The sequence below is a fragment of the Perca fluviatilis genome, chromosome 22, assembly GCF_010015445.1.
Source record: "Perca fluviatilis chromosome 22, GENO_Pfluv_1.0, whole genome shotgun sequence".
Lineage (NCBI taxonomy): Eukaryota > Metazoa > Chordata > Actinopteri > Perciformes > Percidae > Perca > Perca fluviatilis.
The window spans coordinates 10,761,358-10,786,904 of NC_053133.1; the positions used below are offsets into that span (position 1 = coordinate 10,761,358).

Here is a 25,547-nt window from a genome sequence, read left to right on the forward strand (position 1 = left end):
CTTCTCATTGTATGAGCTGAAAGTTTAGAGGGCGGCGCCGGGTCTTCATAGATTTGCAGTGGTCTGATACTCCTTCCATTTCAATATTATCGCTTGCACAGTGCTCCTTGGGATGTTTAAAGCTTGGGAAATCTTTTTGTATCCAAATCCGGCTTTAAACTTCTCCACAACAGTATCTCGGACCTGCCTGGGGTGTCCCTGTTCCTTATTGAGGCTCTCTCGGCTTTACCGGAACCTCTGAACTATCCAAGGGGAGGTGCATTTATTACGGAGACTTGATTACACACAGCTAGATTCTATTTATCATCATTAGTCATTTAGGTCAACATTGGATCATTCAAAGATCCTCACTGAACTTCTGGAGAGAGTTTGCTGCACTGAAAGTAAAGGGGCTGAATAATTTTGCACGCCCACTTTTTCAGTTTTTTATTTGTTAAAAAAGTTTGAAATAGCCAATGAATTTCGTTCCACTTCATAATTGGGACCCACTTGTTGTTGATTCTTCACAAAAAATTACAGTTTTATATCTTTATGTCTGAAATGTGGCAAAAGGTCGAAACGTTCAAGGGGGCCGAATACTTTCGCAAGGCACTGTATGTATATATATATGTATATATGTATATATATATGTATATATATATGTATATGTATATATGTATGTGTATATATATATGTATATATGTATGTATACATGTATGTGTTAATATTGTCCAATGTCAAGTCTCTATTTGATCATGTGACGAGACAGTATGGTATATGGTAGCTATATCAGTCGAAAACTCTTTCAATCTGTCACCGAGCACATCTGCAAGCCAAATGCCTAATTGTGTGTGTGTAATAACTAGCATGCACTGGGGCCCAGTCATAACTACGGTACGCCACTCCATCCTGGTGTGATCAGATGTCCCAAATCTTATTGAGAAGACATGTAACATTCACAGTTGGTAAAACACATTCCATTGTATAGTTTCTAAAATACAGTTATCAGTTTGTCCGAATTTTTTTTTTTTTTTTTTTTTAAAGAAACAACTTGCGAGTTTTCATCGGACAGCTCTACAGGAAATAAACACAGCAGTTACTCTGACTTGGTTCTACAAATTGGTCTCGCATCAATGCGCTTATGATTCTTTTATGTTTGTTGCTTTAGATCAGCACTCCAATAGATAGTATAGGAATATAGATTCTGGCCCAAACCCCAGCTTCAGTATGAGCCTCAGGCCTGGTCCCAGAACAGCTCTACCCACAGGCTCAGACAGCCTCACCCATCAATAAAACAACCCAAGGAAGAGGAAGGAAATGTTGAGTGTCTTCTTTGAACGCTGAAGTCAAATCTGGAGTAGCCTACATACAGTATTTGTCATTTTTTGGGGGGCTTTTCTGCCTTTTAATTTGACAGGACAGGTAGGTGAGAAAGGGGAGACATGCAGGAAATCGTCACAGGTCGGATTTGAACCCTGGACCTCTGCGTCGAGGCATAAACCTCTCAGTATATGTGCGCCTGCTCTACCCACTGAGCTAACCCGGCCACAGCATCGCCAAATTTTAATGTTCAAATCTTTTATGGACTTTTTCAAAGGTGAAATCCTGGTGAAAATAAATCAACAATAAACAAAATGTCCATACTTTTTTGCTTGCCACCTTTTTATTTAAATGGGTTGCTCAATTTCAAAGAGTTTTATCTAAGCTCTTATGGCTCACGCTGCAAATCTGCTTACTGCGGCATAGCTAAACTGTAAAGAGAAATCAAAAACAAGCAGTCAGAAGCAACACAGTGTGAAAAAGACTCCACACTAAAATTCTGTAGAAGCTGTTTCAGGGTCTGCAGATAGGGTTGCAGGGAGGACTCTTAGGTCAGCAGAAGTAGGCTTGAGTGCCAGAAGAGGCTTCAGGTTACTGCAAACTAAACAGCAAACATTTAGTGTTTCTATGGTTTCTTTTCATCTCCTGTCTCCTTTTCTTGTGTTTCTATTCCTTCCTCTTTCTTCTTTTTTATGTTTTTACTTGTTCTCTCATCTTGTCTCTTCTCTGCATTCTCCCAAACTCACTTCTCTCAATTTCTGGTCCTGAACTGTCGAGCCTCTCTGTAATAAAGCAAGCTGGTGAGTCAGCACAGATGTAGATGCTCTGATAAATCTTAGCGTCTTGAGAGTTGAGTGGGAAGAGGGCTATAAAGTATAAACACCCGGCTGAACTAAAGCCCAGTCAGTCTTTTTCTAGCCATATACACGACAGGTATATTCACATCAGATTGAAGAGTTTGTCTCATTGATGAAAAATAACCATTTTCTGAGCTTGAAGGTAAAAAAAGGCCATAAAATGTCACAAAACTCAACTGCTTCTGAGTCACACAACAACTTTCATATATATATATATTATGGCTGTCAAAATTAACGCGTTAATTTTTGCATTCATTTTTTAATATTTAACTCGTTAAAAAAAATTTACGAAATTAACGCAGCTGTGTTTGTTTACTTCATGTGGCGGCTGAGAAACGTAATACGTCTCCATAAGAGCAGGCGGCGCTACTCTAGGAGGGACTTACCTGATTGAAGTAGGCCTACGGGCCAGTCAAGAGTTGAAACATGGACCAGTAAGATCCCAAAAGAGAAAAAAGATGATGTGTTAGAATCCAGAAATGAATGAGCACGGGCTATAAACGGGACCGAGTACTAGTTCCGACATGTTGTCTCGTCAGGAGAGATGCGCCACACGGTAAGCTGCTGTTTCGCTACATGCGCCGTGCTGTGCTGCCGATATATACGTCGCGCGATTTGTTTGCTTGATAACTGTTACGTTGGTCACGCTGATAAAACCTTATTTGCAGTCTGATGTTTAACGCTGTTGAACTCGATAGTATCCGTGACTATATTCCAGTAAATGTTTGAAATGGTGTCGTCTCACTGTCACACAAGCTACTTCCTGGTTGCGGTGCTGGAAGGGAAATGTAGTCAATCGCTTTACATTGGTAATGGATTGCTGTGCACAGCGTCGCTATCTAAAACTACACTCAATGTTTTCCCTTTAGGCCAACATACACCTTTGTGGTTTTGGGTTACTGGTTTAATGTGTAACATTGATATTGATTTTGTTGTGCATTTCTGTGTTTAGATATATGTGCTTTGCTTAGTCATTCAGATTAAACACTATGTATATTATAATATTTATGATATTAAGTACATATATATATATATATATATATATATATATATATATATATATATATATATATATACATACATACATACATACATACATACATACATACATACATACATACATACATTTGTATATTATTCAGAATATGGTATATTAGGTATGTGGCTAATATTGGGGGTGGTGACAAAAATCTGCTCTCAAGTTGGACAGTTTCTAGCCGTTTCAGCAGCCTTCAGCAGGACTAAATAAGCCAAATTGTTGCTGCTGTTGTTCTGAAAGATATTAAACATTCTGAACTTAGCAGAACCTTTCCTTGTTTGTTTTCTCTTCATATTTGCAAAGTTAAGTGATTTAGCATTTAAATATCCATTACTACAAGCTTCAGTCTCAATTTAAAAACGCGATTAATCGCGATTAACTACAGCAAATATATATATATATATATATATATATATATATATATATATATATATATATATATATATATATATATATATATATATATATGGTTTAAAAAAACACATATGAACTTGTTCATTAGATGCATTTATATGTCTCTCCTTTGTGATTTTGACATATGGTGAATGCTTGAATATTCCTCTGCTGTGATGCTGTGAGTGCATTATTAGTGTGGGTGGCTCCTGTGGGAACTGAACATGACCCCTGTCTATCATCTGTCTACACTCGGATTGTTACTACTTCACTGACTAAATGACTTCTGTGTGGCAGTATGTGTGCAATCTTACAAATCTCTACAAAAAATGTACTATATGTGGTTTTATTCCCTCATAAATACCAATTGTGTAGCTGCATCATCTAAAGTTGTATCCCATTATCTTCTGTGTCTTTAGGTGCTAGAAAAGTAAAGTTATTATAAATGTTTTGTTGTTCTTACAATAGATACTAACCTAGCCCAGTAGTCTCACTTGGCTGTTATGTTTTAAACTGGTATTCCTCTGTCTCGCAGGCACATGGACTCCTTTCAACCCAGTGACGGTGCGCTCCATCATATGTAAGTAGCTGCTGATGACCGTGACATGCCCAACTTTAACACAACTGCTTGTTGTTCTCAGACTATGCAAGTTGTTTATTTGCCTCCTCTCCATGACAACCAGATAAATTAATTACGGCTTGAGCAATCTGAGCGCAGACACAAACTTCTCTTTGGCTTCAGTAACTGCTGCTGTAGGAGAAACCTGCAGCCATCAATAACAGAAGGAGCGAGCATCAGCAAGAAATGGGAAAGTTTGTCTCAAAAAGCAGCTGCCGATTGCCTCAGACTCCAAATATTGATCTGTTTGAACTCTTAAAACAGTTATATGATATATGATGATATGAGTGATATGCAGCTGAGATTAAAAACGTTAAACTCTGCAGTGTAGCTGAGGACTAGGTTGGCAGCTTTTTAACTTTGTAGGTCAGACTGTACTACAACACAAATAATCTTTGGAATCTGAAATATGTAGCTGTTTTTTGTTTTGTTTTTTACTTTAAAATCCTGGCACATTTTATGCTATTGCTTCCAGTTTAGACAAAAATATGTTAAAAATATATTTCCCCAGGTCTCATGTGTACTTTGTTCCCTTTTTGTTGTGTGACTCGCCGAGTAAATCCCTATAATTCCATCGCCTCCCCTTCCTACTGTTCCATACTCAGTAAATCCATTGTTTATTAGTCCCCCAGCAAGAAGCATATCCTGTGATAACACTTCCTTTGTTGGGAGGTAATTGGATTGAACCGCATGAGGGTGAGGAGTGGAGAATTGGTGGTGGTGGTGGGGGTCGAGCAGTTTTCTTTCTCTGTTATGAGGTGGTCTTAGGAGGCAGGAGTTAGTCAAGTGTGAGACCCACAGTTTAGACTTCTCTGCTCTCTGACAGCCCTTTAAAACTATTTGTGGTACCATTTTTGCTTTCATGTCACAGGATATGTCCCGACTGCATGCTGTTCTAGAGATGTGTGAGTGTATGACAGTGAATAAAGCCTCTTACAGTGTACCTTACTCTCGACCTTCTCCCTCTCTCCTTCAGCCATGTTCGACAGGGAAAATAAAGGCGGGGTGAACTTCAACGAGTTTGCCGGCGTGTGGAAGTACATCACAGACTGGCAGAACATCTTCAGGAACTACGACAGGGACAACTCCGGCTTCATCGATAAGAACGAGCTCAAACAGGCGCTGACTGGATTTGGTGAGCAGCAAAGTATGCTTCTGTATTTTACCTTTTTAATGTGGTGGAGGGCTCCACAGCTGTCTCTAGGAATGTCCTGTCTCTGGGTCAAAGGTCAGCTTTTGTCTTTTCAGTAGCTCGGTCTATGTTTGGAAAGAACCAGCATGCCATTGGTAATTTGTTTATTAATAATGTAATAGTTTGGAATTCCACTCATGTAGTAATTACTTGTTATTTTTACATCACAGACATGCAGTTCCACCTTGCCATTTACAGTGCAGAACAAACAATAGGGGACAAATAGTTTTTTAGCACGAAAAAACATTAATGTTTCAGACATGATTCCACAGAAATGTAACTTAGCAAATAAAATAAATAAAACTGATTTTGCATGCTTTCTGTTTGCCTTTGTGAAAGTACAGCAAAATCCCTAAAGGCTTTTTATTTAAGTTCCATAAAGGCCACAAGAGCCATAATCAATATGTTGTGGGCAGCATAGTTCAGTTAAAGCAGGGTAACTGCTCAGTGAAAAGTATGTATCATATTGTTTGTAGGCAATTAAAAAAAAAAAAAAAAAAAAAAAAAGAAGAAAGAATGACCAGGCTTTGAGTGTCCTCTATCACTACTGAGGAGCCTCAGGTGCTCAGAGCACTGACGTCAGGCTTTTCAAAGTTCACGTTTGTTTTCACAAGGCTGTGTAGGTCTCCATAATGGGGCCAAACCAATCTCAAATATATGTCCAGTACATTGTTAATGTCTTGTTTTCTGTTGTGTGCAGGCTATCGTCTATCAGATCAGTTCTACTGCACGCTGATAGAGAAGTTTGACCGCCAGAGGAAGGGACAAGTTGCCTTCGATGACTTCATCCAGTGCTGTATTGTACTACAGGTAACAGAGTCACACTACATCAAAATAAACCTGTAAGCACACATATAAGATGTCCTTTGCTTTACTATTTGCATCACAACGAGGATACTCTTGTATTCATAGGATTCAAAAGGGAATTTTAAATTATCCATATTTAAGAAAGCCATTAGAGTCCTCCCTTTATAGACTATTAATCTCCTGTAGAAGTTCCACTTGAGTGTGTATGTTCCGTTTCAGTAATTTCACACACACACACACACACACACACACACACACACACACACACACACACACACACACACACACACACACACACACACACACACACACACACACACACACACAATTAAAATGGAAGCTGCCAAGCATACTGTAACCATAACCCTTTCGCTAATAACAGTAGCTTTTGAATTGCCTCACTCAAGGTCTCACAATAGCTCTAGAAGTGTCAGCCATTCACTTTGTTTGGACCTAGATTTGAATGAATGACCTTGTGGTGATATGTCTTCGTCTCCAGAAGTATAGGGTAAAGAATTCAAGCATGTATATTATTCAGTGACCCAGTGTTGAGTGTCTGTTAACTATGGTAGTAAATGCATGAACTATGATGATGATAATGTAAAATCGTGATCGAAAGTGTTGAGATGTTTCAATATGACACCTAATTGGTATGACTAAATGTATATCCATTTTGCATTGGAAACTTTGGAGCAATGAGAATAAGAGATGAACATGAGAAGTTCAATTCACTATTTCCCCCTCCTTTCCACAGAGGTTGACTGATGTGTTCAGGCGGTACGATACAGACCAGGATGGCTGGATCCAGGTTTCATATGAACAGTATCTATCCATGGTCTTCAATATAGTATAACGCACACGGATCACCACAAAAGAGCACAACTGGACACAACTGTGCCAAAGCTACCGGCAACTCCCAGATGTCTGCCATGGTGGACACTACAAGATTTTTTTAAACCTAATCCTTAGCCCGAGTTGGGCTGTTTCACACAAATTTATATAATGAATACAAGAAAACTGAGAGGAACCTTCAGTTTGTTTTTAGGTTGTAATACCCTCCAGATGACAGTATTTGTCTGGAGATACAACTACAATGCTTCATGTATTTAAAAAAAAATCTTGTAGTGTTTTGTTTGATGACAAATCTGAACTACTTCTGGGTTGGGGTTGGGGAATATCATGGACACATCCTGTTGTTCTGTCTGTCTGTTATTGTCGACAAACTTTTTAACGTCTTAACTTTAATTGATACAATTAAAAAATAACTGTTAGAGTAAGAATGATGCATTCTAAGTATGATTTTAAGATGCATTGCATGCTTTTCAGGGAAATTTAGCCCCACGTTGAAGCATGCTTTCCCTTTCTTCTGTCTTTTCCTCAGCCCTGTTTTGCTCAAAGCCATGTTTACAAAAACGGTGAAAGCAGGTGATGTCCTGCTTCGAGATTCACTGACATGCCAGCTTACATGCCATATTTGTACAAACTTATTTTTAACTGCAAAATATTCAAATGTTAGAACATGTAAGTAGAGGGTAAGCATAATGCCTTTAGTATGGCTTATTTTTTGTGCATGATGCCTTAAAATGTGTAAAAAGAACACAAAGAGAAATCTTTTATTAAAATACAAAGAAAATCCGATGCGGAGTTGGCTTTCATCATTTATAGGACCACAGACATTACATTGCAGAGGAACAGTTGCAAAGTGGCTCAATGTCGCCATCTGCTGAACGTTAGTAGTTTTTACCACCGCAATGCACCAATATGTCCCAGAACCTTGTTCAGTGTTCTTGTTTCAGTGGGGGAGTATGAAAGTGTCACACCTTCATTTCAGAGTTGTGTTGAAGTTAGTTAGCTAGCATACTGCGTGAAGAGTAGAACGTATAATGCTCATTTTTACAGTCATTATAAATAATTTGTGAAATGCGTTAGCGCTTAATTTGTTTATGAGTTTAGCTAGAGCGTCTACGTTTTTCATGTGAGTGAGTGTTAGCAATGGCGCTGAAGTATTTTAGGACATTGAGACCAATTTTAAGGGCTACCTATCACAGGAAAACATTTGGACAGTCGATAAAGGCGAGCTTGTTGACAGTTAAATACTACAGCACTGCAACTGGAGGTGAAGACGCAGGAACAGGTATGTGTGGAAACATGCAGTAAGTCATTAATGACTGTGGGGGGCAGCAGACGCTGCCATAATTCCATTAGACATTACACACCTGTACTACGTCACACACTATTTTAATTCATGGAGGACTGTAGACTATATGGATGTATTAGAAGTACAAAGTCTTCAAAGCAAGCTAACGTAGAGTCAACACAGAACACAAATGTCCACAAAACGCGTTTCACAGATAAATTGCGTTCATTACGTGATCGATAGACTTTACTTTACAACCTACATGTTGACGGGCTATAACTCCTATCAGAAGCACCCTATAATAATCTCAAATAAGGGGCTCAGTAAGTGACCCATATGGAGCCAGCATGCACACACAAATGCCCCGAAAGTGGTAAAAATAAGCCATTATTGAAGATTTTAGTCCCACCAGTAGTTTTCCTTCCATGTTAAACATGTTAAAACGTGTGCTATAAAAACTGTTGCTTTCCTAATTAGGGCTGCTCCTATTTTAATTTCGTGATTACGAAATTTCCCACGTTTGGGCCTTTTTGCTTATTAAATTATTTTAGTCCGTTATCAAAATAGTTAGTGACACATTTTGAATCGCCGAAATCATTTCAGAGCTATTTATTGTTTTTGCTGTTTAAAAATGTGCCGCATCAAAATGAAATATTGAACCCCTATCAGAAACAATTATACCACTAAAATATGATTGCGTATCTCAGCATCACCTTACTCTTACTGCTTGTTGCTCAGACTCAAAGCTGAAGTCCTAAAGTGTAACTGTGAAATAAAATGGGAAACAACACTACACCCAGGAAACGTGGTTCCTCTTCCCTGCACACACTGCATGGTGTAATGATTTGTTTGAGGTGTAGCAGAGTAGAAAGGGCTGCCTGAGACAAATTGCCTTCTTTTCTTTTTTTTTCATCCTGCCATGCCTCACTTTACTGGGTTTTGTTTAGCACTCTCTTCTCCTTGGAATAGCCTGTGTGTGAGCGAGGTTAATGAGCTCAGTAGCTTTGTTTGCCTTTCCTGGATGCAGTTGCCTCTGGCTGCGGTTGACAGCTGGATTCCCTGGGATGACCCTAAACAATGTCAGGTCAACTGCCTTCTGCAACCTCAAGCCGCACTCGCTGGCACACTCGCACACACTTTATAAACACACACTTAGACAGAGCGAGAGCCAAGGCCCTCACCTCAACCCAGACCATCTCTTTCATTGTTTCACTGTCTGTTTCTGTTATCAAGTCTGTCCACGATTTACATTCCATCTCCATCCCTTCTTCTGTTGAGGTCAAACTTAATGTCTCTGGGCCGGCCTCTTTCTAAGTGTTGTGGTCCATGTTGGTTTCTGTCCGTGCATCTTTATCATTCTCTGTCATTAGTTGCGGGACAGACTGTGGTCACAGAGCGCAGGGGGTCCGTGGTTACCGTGGCGATAAACAGACCCGAGGTGCGTAATGCGGTGAACCAGGAGACGGCGAGGCGTCTGCTTGAAGAGCTGGAGGCCTTCGACAGTGACCCAGACTTACACGTGGCTGTCCTGCATGGGAAAGGTAAGAGTTAGAAGGGATGGGTGAAAATTTGCTTTTTAATTCAATGTCTTGCTCATACGTCATTCAGGCAGATATTTACAAACATACTACAGAGTTTGAGCCTGGTTAAAATCCTGTTGAGGGATTCTGTCCCTAGTTTCAGGCCAGCCAGCCAGCCGTCCTCGGTGTCAGTTATTTTTCTCTAGGTTCTGTGTTTCCTCTTCCTCTATTTATCTGCGCCTCAATTTTTTTTACATTTCAGCTTTACAACTGGTCATGGAGTCTTTTGGAATATCATGAAATACTGAAGCCATTATCCTTATTTGCTTTCATGCCGAGAAAAAGACGAGAGGATTGATGTCATTTTAATATCCTGCAACTACTGCCAGCAGCCGGTTAGCTTAGCTTACCCCAAAGACTTGAAACATCGAGAAACCGCTATCCTGGCTCTGTGCAAAGCTAACAAAATGTACCTACCATGTTATATCCCGTCCGTACAACGGGGTATTTTGGACTATTTCTTAGCCGAGAGTACTATCTTCCTGGAGTCTCTGCTGGTTGCTTGCAGGGTACAACATTATACCATCCAAGTACCAAAAAAATGCAAGTGGCTGGTAGATATGCTTCACTCACCAGCCAAAAAAAACAACCCTATTGTAATCAGTGGAGTGGCTGGTAAAATTTGAACATTCACTAGCCATTTGGCTGGTGGACCAAAAGGGTAATTTTGCACCATGGTTGCTTGGCAACATTGGAGTGATGACAATCCTCATATTTTAGCTTAATTTTTACCTTACAGAAATGAGAGAATTATCGATCTTTACGTTTAACTCTTGGCAAGAAAGTGAATAAGTGTATTTCCCAAAATGTCAAACTTTGTCAACAATGTCAAAAAATCTCAAATTTCTTAAGAGAAAGTCAGGGATTTTTTCAAGTCAGAAAAAGTAGAACATTGTAGGTCGTAGTAGTGCTCTGATGCAGTTGTGGAAAGTCATGGGATCGTCATTTAAACTTCTCCGCCTTTCAGCTCTTCCTCTCCTCCGTCACTACCTCCCTTGTCTCCATCACATTCGTCCTCTGCATCTTTTTTCCAACCTTTTGCTCCTCGGAGTCCTTAGATCTAGCCGAAATGGGAAGGTGACCAGACCAGTGTACACACAGGAAAAAAAACACACTCACACCTGTGAGGTGGCCTGCACTGTGTCAGCCGCCCAAAGCCAGAATCGTGCCACGGCTCCTAATGCCTCTAAAATGTCACACACGCTGAATGAACTTCCCTCAGTGGAAATAATGTCTTCAACCTGGATCAACCTGCCTGCTGTATGAAGTGCACCGTGGCCTCCAGAGACACAAATATATACTTTGTTTGGTACTTCAGAGGTTGGAGCCTCTCCAGATGACGGCTGCAGAGTGCTAATAGTCTCAGCTGTGAACAGAAAAGGGTGTGTGTTTCAGAGGGTAATGTAGCTAATGTTAAATGAGCGGCACAGTAGGTCGTTCCAGCAAAAGTGTCTCTTCTGTGATTCCCACAATGTCTGTAATTTGCTTTTAATCGTCCCACCACACATTCCTGTCAGCAGGTTGTCCTGTTTTGCTGCTCCACTAGAACAAGAAGACTGACCTTTAGTGGTGATTAGCAGTCTGTCTGTGTTAGAAGGTGACAAGCAGGGAGGTTCTACTTTGGCTGTAGTGTTTCTGAAAACATAAGGAATCCATTTTGTTCAAATTAGCGCCAACACGATCACTCTCTCTGCTCTCATTTTTCAGTGTCTGCATGTTTTTTTTTTTTTTACTTGTGAAATTAAGAGTAATTGCGTTCTGCAGGTTTTGAATATGCTGGCACATATTTGGAGCTTTTGGGATTCTGATTTCTGTTGGCGTTTTGTGGTCAGGTACAATCTAGATGTCAAACCTAGCTGTGTCACTTTTAAAGTCTGTAAAGCCTCACTAGTCCCATAAAAACACAGCTGTTTGTTAGAAGTTAATTTACAAAAAAACAACATGCATGTAGTTTTATCTGTCCAATATTTGAGAAATTTTGTCAAATCTCTTTTAGATGGATGAACAGTTGATGTTGCCAGTTCATCACAAATATGGGGGTTGAGGTCAGGTCTCTGTGCTGACCGGTCTAGTTCTTCCAGTGGGGGAATGTAACGCGGTACATCTAAGTACTGTATAGTACTTGTGTACAAATTTGGGGTACTTTTCATTTCATGGCATTTCATCTACTTCTACTCCACTATTTTTCAGAGGGAAATATTGTACTTTTAACTTTACTACATTTATTTGACAGCTTACTTTGCAAATTAAGTCGGAGTGTTTCTACACCAAACTGGTAAAAGACACGTCTTAACGGGCTTGGTGCACTGGGCTCGCACTTTTTCACAGCAGATATTTGGACTTGTCATAGTAGGAAAATCACAGGCGCTACATTAACGCTGTCCCAGTAAACCATGACAGCGTGACCGTGAGCCAGAATGCACAATACCAAGAGCCTGAAATCATAATGTCATTATTTACAACTGTTCTTTGACTACTGATATATGTCAAAATGTCTTTGGTGAAAGGGTTTATTGTCATGTTGAAACAGGAAATGGTCTTCCCTTGAAAATTAAAAAAAAAGAGAGATAGAGGAACGATAGAATTTTTTAAAAATAATTTGAATGAAATTATCTTTTTTAAAGCTCAAAACTTCTGAGCCCCCAAGGGGGACATTTATGACAAAACTGCACTGCTGCTTATTTTTAATCAAGTAAATGGAACATCTTCCTCTCTGTTTGGTCCATAACTAACAAATCTCCTCTGAATAATGCTTTAACATCCTCCATGAATGGGCCCGCTCTTTATAGCGTCTGCTCTTTTTTTTTCCCCACAAGGACAAAGGAGTTTAGGGAGCTCTGTCACATCGTTGCTCCCATAAACGGCATGACGCACTGTTTTTCTATAATTGCCCTGCACTGACCCACAGCTGTAATCAAAGCTCCCAGTTGATGGGTGTTGCTGGCACATGTGTTCGTTATAATCATTTTCATTACTGTTACATTACGGAGAGAGGAGGATTTTATGAGTCCCTGCCTGATCCTGTGACATAGTGTTTGTAGGCCTCTTGGGTAATGTTGTAATTACCACATGAATCCAGCGGAAGGGGCTGTGGTTGGACTATGTTAGTCTTCCATTAATGAGGATATTGTGTATGTGCATATGTGTGTGTGGGCACATGCATGATTTGTGACTATGTATTGGATTTGAGCTCTTTAGGGAAGAGATGCATTTGTGTGCCAGCCAGCCCAAAGCAAGCTGCTATCCAAATTGCAGCCCTCGGACTCCAGCTCAACTTGTTGTTTTTTTCATCCTCATCATTTTCCCTTCCTCTCTGACTTTCCAGCTGCCATACTTTGTAATTTTGTGGTCTCCTCTAGGAGGGAATTTCTGTGCTGGTTATGATCTGAAAGAGCTGGCCAATCACCCTGCCTCCCTCAAATTGGAGCAAGATGTCACCAAGGGTCCCGGTCCGATGGTGAGCGCTGTTTGGTCTGTGTGTGTGCGATAGAGGGTTATATCTATTTTTCCTTATGATCCTAATGGAGGGCTAAAGGTTTCCACAAAAATATAAAACCAGATGTGGTCAGTAGTGATTGTGAATATTGTTAAGGGTTTGGGAAGACAGGTAGTAGTGAAGATTTGGCTTTATGTTGAATCAGGAAAATGCCTTAGTGACTACAGCTGTGTGTGTGTGCTGTGCATGTGCAGAAAGTCCTAACTTCTCACACGGCTATCACTTTACAAAGAATAAAGATTATAGCATAATATATGTGTAAACCACACACTATACTACTGCAGATTGCGTAGAATTAGTTTGGATTGCATGTTAACTTTGGGATTGAGTGGACCTCGTGTGCAGAAAATGTATAGCACTGCATCTCTTACAGAATACACAGCGCTTCATTTGTTCACCAGAACTTGGATCATTTGTTACAATTACAAACAAATCTAGAAACATTTTAGTAGATGCACCATGGAAATCAGAGGTAGAAAAGCATGAAGTGGATAGTGAAAATATACGTCCATATAGAGATGCTTCAAATATCCTGTACAGTGGATATATTTGACAGGAAGCAGCGTTGCTGCCTTGTTAACAATGTGTGTTTCTGAGTTGATTTTACTGTGCTTACAGCTTTGTGTGTGTGTGTTTGTGTGTTTTGATGTACTAATCTGGTTGTTTCCTCCAGGGTCCCTCCCGTTTGGAACTGTCTAAGCCGCTGATAGCAGCAGTCAGCGGCTTTGCTGTGGCTGGAGGGCTGGAGCTGGCTCTGCTGGCAGATCTGAGAGTGGTGGAGGAGAGCGCCGTCATGGGGGTGTTCTGTCGCAGGTTTGGTACGTCTGACGCCTCACACCGCTGCTGTCTTTACTGCTTCTACAGGTACTACTGTACTGTACTGTACTGTACTGTTCTTCTACTAGTAGTGGTGGTGGTGGTAGGACAGTAGTACTACTATGCTAAAATGCTACTAGTGCCTTTACAGCTGGAAGTTATTTTTTTTATTTTTTAACCTTTTAACCCCTATTCAAGGTAGTTTCATTGAGAGCATCAATGAATGCTGTCTTTTTTTATTTATTTTTTTTAGGAACGCCCTGCTTACACTGACACAGCTAGACACCCGGAAGCCAACACACAGTCTGATCTGTTGGCTGCTGAGCAGCTACACTGGATGTGTTGGGGGGTTGAACCTGTGCCCCTCAGATCCCAAGCTTGCTTCAGTGAGACTTGACCATTAATACATTTCATTTTTCTACTGCTGCGAGATCTTCTGCTAGTAGTGCAACTACTTTTAGTACAACTACTTCCTCTGCTTTTATTTCAGCTAATATTACTCCTTAAAGTTTCTCTTATGCTATTACTGTTAGTATTAACACTACAACTACTACACAGGACAACCATGAAAAATAACACCACCACTAGTTCAAAACTACGAGTTACTACAACTAATACTGCAGCCGCCTAATGTACATCTTTTTACCCATGCAACTGTCGCTAGTAGTTGTAGTAGCAGTTCTACCTCTTAGCACTTGCTCGGCTGCTACAACTACTTAAAACACTTCTCTCTACTCGTAGTGGTATTACCTCGACTACTCCCAGTGCAACTACTATCACTACCTGCCACTAGAATAAGCAACTGCTGATGTCGTAGCTTCCACTTGACTCATCTGTCAGTATTCATGCCGCTGATAGTAGCTCAAGCTAATTTGACTACTTCTTTTTGATGTTCTACTTCTAATACTAGTGATACTAATGTGTATACTGTTTCTCTTTTAACCCTGCTATTGCTAATACAATCCTATCACTACTGGCGGTAGAAATAGGAATAGTTCTGCTGCTGCTACCACCACCACCTCTCTCTACCGTTGTGCATTTGCTCATCTAATTATATCTGCCCATGAAAGTATGCTTGTGTTTTTCTTTTGCATCCACGCATACATCATCTGTCCCCTAATGCCAGGAAGTCAACGCTATTTATATTTTTTAACTTTGTTACTCTGTCCTCTGTTATCACCCCAGCCTCCTCTTGTTTGTGCTTGAGGACGGAGTCAAAGGACGATAACACCAGTGACCGTGACCTTTTGGCATCACGGCCAGACTCTGCTGGGCAGTCTTGATAAGTAGGAGAGGAAGCAACCCAGTGCCAGGTTTCCACTGCGGGGCCAAACAGGGCTTACATATTATTTATGTCACCAATTTCCTCCCTAAACAACATTTTCCTTGTTTGGCGTCTCGTAGCTTACTGGCTTGGTTTGCCCGCTGACTCAGCTATAGTTTTAAAAGAACAAGTAGTACTTTGGATCTTCTGCTGTAAACACTTTAAGCTAATCCTGATCCCAGCAAGTCGTGGTTGGCTTCACTATGTGAAAGTGCCTCGTGTTGGACCGTTGCAGCATCTCTCGCGTAGCTGTCATTGCTTTAGCCATGCTGCTAGAGGGTTTAAAATACAACCATGGTGTTTATAAATGCAACTGTTGTACTATAATTTACTGGCAGTACTAGATTTAGAGTGTAAACATGCAGGGCTTATCATCTCAGGCCTGTAATTTACAGGAGAGCATCCTGGCAGTGCCCTTGTCTTTCTGTCCGTCCTCCCAGACTGTCTGGTGGCAAGTCTTCAGTGCCAGGCCACACTCCAGTCTAGTCTCTCTGCAGTGTCAATTTTCAGTTTAAAAACGTTTTTATACCATACCTTTGAAGAAAAACATGTTTTTATTTCTTAAAGTAAGACTCTGGAAAAAAAAAAAGAGAATTTCACATCTAATTAGAAGTCCTCTGCTTGTCATTGATTTGTGCAATTAGAGTCTCTGTTGATTTGTTACCGAAAGTTAAAACATTGTGTTATATTACCCATATTATACCATATTATACCCATATTGTAAAAAGTAAAGTTTCAATTTCTTTTTTAATTATAAAGCAGGTCGAGGTGCTTTACATATACTGTGAAAGTAACTAAATGCACACAGCCCGTATTTAGAAACTGTGCCTTTGAAACAACTTCTGTACGGTTGTGTTTTTTTTGTTTGTTTTTTAACATTAAAGCCTTAAAACATGTTGTAGTCTACTACAACATGTTTTAATTAGAATGCTTGCCACTATTAATTCTGTAGGTTACCTGCTGAAAAATTCAAGTTCAAGCAACAACTGGTCTTTCTGTCTGCCAGAAACAAAAAGAGGGGAAGTAAGGAAATACTGGAATTGAAGATAGAAGTACAGATTAGGGAAGACACAGGAGAATATGTATAAAACAAAGGTTATGAGGTAACAATGGATTGTCACTGCATCTCTGGACACAAACTGACAAGCTTCTTTCAACAGATCCAAGAGTCTCAGTCTAAGCTCTTTGTGTCCCATTAGGGATGAAATGAATCTAATGACTGCACTCAGACCTCTTCCATCAGCTCAAAACTATGTTTGGGAGGCAGAAATGAGCATTACTGTGGTTTCGGCACAAGTTGCACATTTCCTCCCAGTAATTAATTCTCTGCCTCTTGATTGCCACATATCTTCAGGCTTGTTTGTCAACACATTTGAGTCGTTTCCCCTCAGCTTAGTTAAAACCACTGTGGTTTTTCAGATGTGCATTTAGCAGAGTAATTATTACTCTGCTAGCGGTGTTCAGCTTTTTTATACCCATACTGCCGCACAGTTGTATGCTGCATAACCAGAATTTTCACCTTTTCAAGCCTGTAGTTATTGTGGTTTAATTCCCGGTGGGTGTGAGTGAACATTAACAAGATTTAATGGGGCTGCATTCCACAATGAGACAATTCTTATAAGACCTTAAGTTTAGAAAAAACAGACTTTACAGTGGAAAAGAGTGCATTTTCCTAACATTAAACAATTGAAAACCGAACTTCCCTCCCCATTTACATCAAACGTAGCGCTGCTCTGTGGGACGCACAGTTTATTTAAAGATCCTCTGTTTCTTACAGATTATTTCCTTTTAATGGTTGAATTCTGTAACCGTTTTGGGGTCGGGCACAGATGGCAGCAGCCGGAGGGAATCCCTGGTGGCTTTGGAGTCAAAAAAACCCTCAGAGGCTCACTGCACTGCTCTGATGTGGGCCAATGGCAACCATAAGGATCTGACAGCTTTCTGGCACGTGATTGGCTGCCGAACCTGTGGCTTCCTGTCTGGGGCCCCTCTGCCTCGCCGAGGAGGAAATGAGAAGGAGGAGATGGTTGCGTCACAGGAGTCTGGTATAAGTGTCTACTGCTCGTTGGATTTTGAGAGGCCTGAATGAAAAACCACCGTGCTTACCTAATTCCCTAATGTTATTTTGGTTCTTTAACCCAGAGGAACATTACAAAGCACAAAAAAAAAAAAAAGTTGGCACCGGAAAAGGAAACGTAAAATAGTTCAGTTATACTTCATTCAAGGATTTTTCTTCAAATGGTGAGGCTAAATCGGGCAAGCATGGAAGTTGTCCAGGATTGTTAGGATAGTACTCTGATTTCCCTGTTTGAAGTAGTAACTGCCAAATGGAGACCCCTCTCTCACTCACACACACACACACACACACACACACACACACACACACACACACACACACACACACACACACACACACACACACACACACACACACCAATCAGTCATGTCAGTATCTTCTCCCTTTTTCTTCTTCAGTTTTAAGTCCTGTCTAATACATGGACGAGGGACAGACCAAGAGTGCCAATAAAGAAGAAGCCACATGTTGAATCGAAGTCAAACCTCCGTCCAAAGCTGACATAACATCGGCCAATTCAAACACCCGCTCAGTGAGTTTGAAACTGAGTGACATAGTCCAGTGATAACATCATCTCACTCCAGTCTTTTTTGGAACTTCAGTTTTTTTTTTTGTGAATAGATGGAGCAGTTGTCAACATTTTTGTAAGGGGATACATTGTTGGCAAGACATGGACATTGTTTTAGACAGTTACAAATAGCTTCTTATTAATCCAAAGACAATCACGTTTAGAATCATTTAAAACTTTGTACCTAAAATTGAGTGACTTTGGGACAGATTGGGTTCCTGATGGGATCTGATTATGTTTGAATTTCCATGTGATTTAGTTTTTTGGTCTTACGAGGTGCTACATATCCTCTGTCATTTTCATGATTTAAGGCCCTGTTTGCAGCCTTGGTGGTCTTGTATAATTGTACTCTGCAAGCTAAAGAATACAAAGCCCTGGTATTAACTTAGTGGGCTAAATACATGAAATCAACTTAACTGCGTAGCACTCATGTTTGACCCAGCCCAATGCAGCTATTTTCCTTCATTCCTAGTGAGTATTTCAAAGTGCACTTCCGACTGAAGGTCTGCTCTTTTCCCTCTGTCCATTTTAGTATGGAGTTATCCGGAAATCGTTAATCCACATCAAACTTAATCGCATTACCCTCATGGGAGGCCATTGTAGTTGGTTTTACTTTGATGTGGCGAGGATGCCAGCAGCACCAGCAGCAAATGAGAACACCTCAGTGGGTTGTGTTAACACTCTGTTCTCAGATTATTAGTAGCTGTAGATGTTGGATATGTGATGTCCCGTGGAATGCGATCTCCTCCTATCGGACTTGGTACCAATAGCGCGTAGGCCTCCCAAGTCCACAAGGAGTTCACAGAGGGCAGCTACAGAGCAGCAGTCTTTCAGCTGGCAGGGATTCAGTGTCTTCATCTTTCAATTCAGCAGGGTGAATAATGGGGCTTGGACCCAGGTCTGCTTTTCTGTCTTAAATGACTGCGGCCTGGTTTGATTTTACAAACTGAATAGATGCTTGTAATTTAAAGATAAAGATGGGATAATAATGTACCAAAATATGTACAGATGCAAACAGACCTGAGCTGCAGCATTTGTTGTTAAACTTACAAAATATATTAACCTTATTTTAAATGTAATTCTTTATGTTTTTTTTTATGTTTAGCAAATTAATGCTGATTGAAGATAATAAAAACTGTGCTGCTATCACAGGCCAACACATTATGTCCAACTCTGTAGCACGTAGATAAATTACAAGGTCCTACACGTCAGTCAGATAAGCTGTGATGGCCCTATGATGCAGGAAGAAAACCACCTCTTCTAGCTAGTTATTAAACAATAGGCTTTACTGACTCATGTTTAACCTTGTTAATAACAAGCTGCAGTCTTGACTATGGGCTTATCTGCTTTGAACGAGAAGGCCGAGGGCTCCTTTTCAAATGTTTAGCTCATTACTGCAGAACAACGATGACAAATCAACGTTTTTTGTTTTGCGGACGCTAACTGATTATCTGGTATCAGGATCACTGCCAAACATTTTCCTCTATGAAACTTGGAATAGGGGATCAGAAGCCACCGCCTCAGCCATCTTCTTTCAAGCCAAACATGCCTTTTGAGTTAAAACTACTTCAATGAGTTGCTTCCTACCCCTCAGCGCCCATTCATGTGGGACAAAGCGCAGGTTTTGTGTAAATTCCCGAAAACAGGACACATCAGAGACAGAACTATCAGACAGAGGGTGAGGGTTGGAGGTGCTGGAGACGAGTGCTGTGGATAAGAAGGGAGATCCTTCCGTTTGCTGATAGCGATGGTGCCAATAGCAGCACCAAAGACAGACAGACGGGAGGTCAACCTGGTTCTTTATCTATCCTTAATAGAGTCAGGCTCTGTCTTCCTCTCACTGTTTCCTAGCCAGCCCTCTCTCTCTCTCTCTCTCTCTCTCTCTCTCTCTCTTTCTCTTTTTTCCTCTTTCTGTCTTTTGTTGTAATCAAAAGCGATAGTGCTGGACCCAACATCGAGGAGCTCTATGCACTAATCAACCATCTGTTGCTGAGGATTACAGGAATGATTCTGCAGCTACCAGTGGGTACATGGAAAGACTATAGAGTAGCTAAACAAATTAAAACAAAATTTTTTTATTTTTTATTTGATTGAGAAGTCTAAACAGTTAGCTAAAAGTAATGGATAAATTATGAAAAGGCTAAAAGTGATGGATATGTTGAAATGGTTATCTAAGTATGGCAGAAATGTCTAGAAAGTAATGGATTAATGAGTTGAGTTCATCTGATAGGGTTGTAGGACAAAGGTTGGCAACCATAGGAGAGTGTGTGTGTGTGTGTGTGTGTGTGTGTGTGTGTGTGTGTGTGTGTGTGTGTGTGTGTGTGTGTGTGTGTGTCACACATACTTGTATAGGAATGCATGTAATTGTGTGTAGTTCCATGAGGTGCACAAAGCTCCACGGAGCAGAAAAGCCCTGGCTGAAAGACTTAGTTGTCTCAGTCAATATTGAAAAGACCTTGAACCTCACACACACCTGTGCTGCAAGAGTCTCTGCAAAAGGAATTCAGCTGTCATTTATGTTGCATTTCATCGGCTCAGTGTGCTCAGCCGTACACTCTGTAATTTACATTTCTGTAGGATACACTCCTGTAATGGGGGATGACTGAAAAATTGAGTGAAATCTAGAATTTGCAGACAGTGTAACACCCCCCCACCCCCACCTAATCACAGTCTTCAGTCTGTCAGAGCGCCATATGTGCCGACTGTCTGAACCCAAACCAGGCCCCTGGATTGGTCGCTCGTGTATTACCACTGGCATTTCATGTATTTCAATTTAATTTATCTGAATCACAGTAATTCCACGACTCCCTAAAGAATGAGAGGGGGGGGGGGACCCTGAAAGCTCGCATGATGATTTGGGGTTATGAAAACATGTCCGACACATGTGCTCTCAATAAGGGGCGGTCAAATAGAATCAGCGACTTGGAGGAATTAGGGAGTCGGGATTGTGGCGTGGAACTTTGAAAGCTGTAAAGTAGAAAGTGTGCCAGTTCCAGCTGGTGCTCTTTAGAAATTAGGACAGATGCCAGAAGCTTACTGTACCTTGCAGTGTACTTTCTCCGCTCTTGTTTCTCTCTCCCTTCCCTCCTATCCCTCTTTCTCTCTGGTACACCCAGTAATAATGCAAATGTTTCCAGTGAGACTGAGGGTAAGGAGGAGTTTGAGTTTTCATGTACTGACTGAAAGAAAGCAGAGTTACAGTTAAGGAGTAAAAGGGTTTCAAAAACGTTGTTCCCATGACAGCTGTAACCTAGATTAATGCCAGCAGTATATTATGTATTTCTAAGTGTTTCTTTGGCTTGTTTTCACACAGTTTAACTGAACCTAATACACTGGCACAGTGGCCTAGATTTCCTTTTACAGTTAAATAATCTAAATGTGTGTCTAAAGGTAATTTTAGAAAACTCCCACCCCCACATTCTGGATATATTTTTCATTTGAACTGGAATTTCCAAATGTGTGCAACAGTCCAGCATAGGGCTGCAACTAATAATTATTTTCATTATCAATCATTTTTGATTTATGAGTTAGACAGGGGTTATGTCGCAAAATCAAGAAATCCATCAAAGTCCATCACATTTTCTTAGTGCCCAAGGTGACATCTTTTTAATTGTTTGTTTTGTCCAAAGCCTAAATATATTCAATTTACAATAATGTAAAACAGAATTTTATTATTTTTGAGACATTCAAACAAGAGAATATTTTGCTTTTTTTGGGGGGGGGATAAAAGACTAATAATGACTAACTAATTGAATACTAGATAAATCACCTTTTGTTTAAAGTGACGGTTCGGAGTAATTTCACCCTAGGGTCCTTTGCACCATGATCTCGAGCCAAACACCCCCCCAGAAGCTTTTTTCACCTGGGTCGAACATTGGGAGAATTAGCGTAGCGTAGCGTTATCAGCTGAATAGCTTAGCGCAGAGGCTAATGGATCCGAAGTGTCTCTTAACATTACCCCACTAATAATGCCCGAAATGATACCAAACGTCTACAGTAGTACAAATAGGTTATGCACTCATAAAACGATGGATTGTAAAATTTGTAAGTACACCAGAAGTTTATGTAAATAACACTTGCCTGCTGGCTTCTGCTCTCTGCTGCTGCTGCTGCTGTTACTACCGGGCAGTAAGAGTGCTTAGGGACATTTACAAATTACAACACCGAAAAGAGATGCAACAAAAATATTTATTAATTTAATGATTAAATAAGGTAATGTCTCCAAACTTACCTCAATTATTACTTGTCTCCTGCTAGTTATACTACAGCACTTACTTTAAAAAATAAGTTAAATTAAAAAATATTTTTGTTGCATCTCTTTTCGGTGTTGTAATTTGTAGACTGCCCTAAGCACTCGTCTTACAGCAGCAGCAACAACAGCAGAGAGCAGAAGCCAGCAGGCAAGTGTTATTTACATACACTTCTGGTGTACTTACAAACTTTACAATCCATCTTTTTATGAGTCGATAACCTATATATACTAGTGTAGACCTTTGGTATCATTTCGGGCATTATTAGTGGGGTAATGTTAAGAGACACTTCGGATCCATTAGCCTCTGCGCTAAGCTATTCAGCGGCTAACGCTACTCTACGCTAACTCTCCCAATGTTAGACCCAGGTGAAAAAAGCTTCTGGGGGGTGTTTGGCTCGAGGTCATGGTGCAAAGGACCCTAGGGTGAAATTACTCCGAACCATCACTTTAAGTCTTAGTGTAAGAGGACTGTTGGTCTAAATGAGTATAAATGCCCTGGTCTGAGATAATAGCATGGGATATTTAGGATACTCTGTACTATCGGAGTCTCTTTGTGCCATATGTAGTCATATATGACTGTGATACAACACACACCAAACACATATTTTACACTGAACATCTCATCTTCTTTCAGGAGTTCCTCTGATTGACGGAGGCACAGTGCGGCTCCCGCGTCTCATTGGTCTGTCACGAGCCCTCGACCTGATTCTGACTGGACGACCAATCGGAGCGCAGGAGGCTCTTGCCTACGGACTGGCAAACAGAGTTGTTCCAAATGGCCAAGGTATTGGGAGTTAGTGTAGATTCTGTGTTTATTAGTGCTGTGTTATGGATAGTGCTGGGGATCGCACCTCGATACATTACGAATATCGACCAAAATGTGTCCATCGCGTATAAAAAGTATTGAAAGTTGTCATTGAATGCCTTATTTACTTCATCTTTGAATCTTTCCTGATCTAAATGTATTGATGATTACATAATTTAAAAATAAAATTAAAAGAAAATAATAGTCTAAAGCTTTAGCATTACAGTGCTTTTGTGGATTCGTCCTGTAGTAATGAAATATAGCCAGATTTTTTTTCTCTCCTCACTCATTCCAGCAGCAGTCTGAGATTTAAGTTATGCATGCATTTCAATACGGCATTTCCTGTATTACATTAATGCATGAACGTTCCTGTATCCTTGAAATCCCCAAAAAGCCTTTCCATGTGTGAATCCCCCCTCTCACTCACTCTCTCACACTCACTCTCTCACACACACCCACACACACACACACACACACACACACACACACACACACACACACACACACACACACACACTCTTCTTAGATGTTAGAAGATTTGCTTAATTCTTTTAGGAAGTTCCTCTTCCCACAGTCAAGCCTCGGCCTAATTGGCCTCTCTGAGAGATGATCACTTAGCGCGGGTTTAACATCAGAGGGAAGGGAAGAAATAGCAGCTCACCAACACATATATATATATATATATATGTATATATATATATATATATATATATTACACACACACACACACACACAGAGGGCATCAAAGTGTGGCATAATGAGGCATAGATTTTTTTTTTTTTTAAGAGAAAGGGTTATCAACACATTAACCTGTATGCATTTCCGATGTTATAAATGGCTGCATTTCCTAGTGTATGCATAATGTTCTGAATATGCTCATGTGTATCACTGTGTTGGACTGACTTCATGTTACAACCACAGCTTTACAGGCAGCCTTGCAGTTAGCAGAGCAGATCCGCTCCTTCCCTCAGCAGTGTCTGCGGGCCGACCGCTCCTCAGCCATGTACAGCTGCTACGATGCTCCCTCCTTCACACAGGTACACACAATGTAGGAGTGTTCCACTATCATGCCTTATGTATGATACCAACATGTCGGCTTCAGACGTGGTGTGTCAGATCAAAAAACTGAATGTGAAAGAACCAAAAACAATTGTGCACAATGTTCGTTCACATTTTCAAAGTTAATATTTTACTGACCATCAAACAAGTTTAGGATATTTGCCCTTTCGAGTTGCCACCAGGTTGAGTTCATTAAGTTAAAATCTTCTGATATGCAAAGGTCGTTTTGAATTGGTTTAATCGGTCATCCTCTGTTCAGGCCATGCAGTATGAGATCGACCACGGAATTCCTGTCATCCAATCAGAAGCTGTCACCGGGGCAACCAGTTTCACTACTGGAGCAGGAAAAGGAGGGAAATTCTTCTAGGAATTAGTTTGCAGAGGCCTTGTGCATTTCAGGTGATCTAACACATCTTGCTGCATCCAATGTTTGATCTGGTCGATTTGATATTAATAAGATAATCCTTACCTAGCCAACCATATTAGCTTGTTATCTAATAGATATATTGACTAGTAGTTATGTTAAATAAAAGAACTAAGGAATAATGTTGTATTATTAGGTTTATTATTCATTTGGATTTGTGTGAGATGCAATTGTAAGCATAGTTTTTGGAGGAATGACATCTAAAAAGCAGAAAGATAAAACACAAAGGTAATGTGAGTCTAATGTATATTTTAAAGCCACAATTTGCAATTGTTTTAGAGTACAACTGTCAGTCTGCAAGCTCCACATTTCATGTAGCAGCGTGTTTTTAAATGAGGGCTGTTTAAACCCTGATGGCTGGGGGAAAATGGAGTTCAACGTCAAGAATACACTGGAGCTTTACCTTTTCATTTTGGAAAACACTTAGAACAAAAAAACTAGTTTTAACCCAAGCTGATGAAACCAAAATGCCATTTTTCTTTCATTTGGGTATCGGCCTACTACCCTGATTGTTTTTCTTTCTTTCTGTGTGAATTATAAATATATACGTTTAAAAAAAGTGGTCTTGCACCTTTTTTTTGAAAATGTTTTTTCAAAGAAAATCATCAAGGAGAATCCGAGCTATCTTTATGTGCTGGGCTATAGGAAGGCTGTGACCACAAAGCTAATCCAGCACAAAAGACTAAAAGCACCAAACCTGCAGCAGCTCGCCATTGTTCCTTTGAAAAAACACTTGATTACTGGGATAAGACGTGCGTTCACGTTTGGTGCATGTGCGTGTGACCGAGGAACCCTAGCAATATATA

General features: G+C 40.3%; 2 protein-coding genes across 5 annotated transcripts in view; both read left to right on the forward strand.

Moving 5' to 3' along the window:
• Positions 1-7,844, forward strand: part of pdcd6 (programmed cell death 6) — a 24,524-nt gene extending 16,680 nt beyond the window's left edge. Inside the window, exons 3-6 of one of the 2 annotated variants that reach the window (XM_039790507.1) lie at positions 4,124-4,168; positions 5,184-5,354; positions 6,100-6,209; positions 6,961-7,844. In XM_039790507.1, the coding sequence (XP_039646441.1) occupies positions 4,124-4,168; positions 5,184-5,354; positions 6,100-6,209; positions 6,961-7,059 (425 nt within the window). In that variant the 3' untranslated portion in view covers positions 7,060-7,844. The remainder of the gene's footprint in view (positions 1-4,123; positions 4,169-5,183; positions 5,355-6,099; positions 6,210-6,960) is intronic. The other variant, XM_039790508.1, reaches the window with a different exon arrangement.
• Positions 7,845-8,017: 173 nt separating this feature from the next.
• Positions 8,018-25,547, forward strand: part of zgc:101569 (uncharacterized protein LOC449822 homolog) — a 46,601-nt gene continuing 29,071 nt past the window's right edge. For 2 of the 3 annotated variants that reach the window (XR_005637949.1, XM_039789597.1), the window contains exons 1-7: positions 8,018-8,340; positions 9,714-9,884; positions 13,283-13,380; positions 14,093-14,237; positions 23,088-23,237; positions 24,180-24,295; positions 24,577-24,716. Coding sequence is in view for 2 of the 3 variants with exons in the window: in XM_039789597.1 (XP_039645531.1) it covers positions 8,199-8,340; positions 9,714-9,884; positions 13,283-13,380; positions 14,093-14,237; positions 23,088-23,237; positions 24,180-24,295; positions 24,577-24,684 (930 nt within the window). In the remaining variant the exon portion in view is untranslated. Of the gene's footprint in view, positions 8,341-9,713; positions 9,885-13,282; positions 13,381-14,092; positions 14,238-23,087; positions 23,238-24,179; positions 24,296-24,576; positions 25,302-25,547 lie in introns of those variants that run through there. The other variant, XM_039789596.1, reaches the window with a different exon arrangement.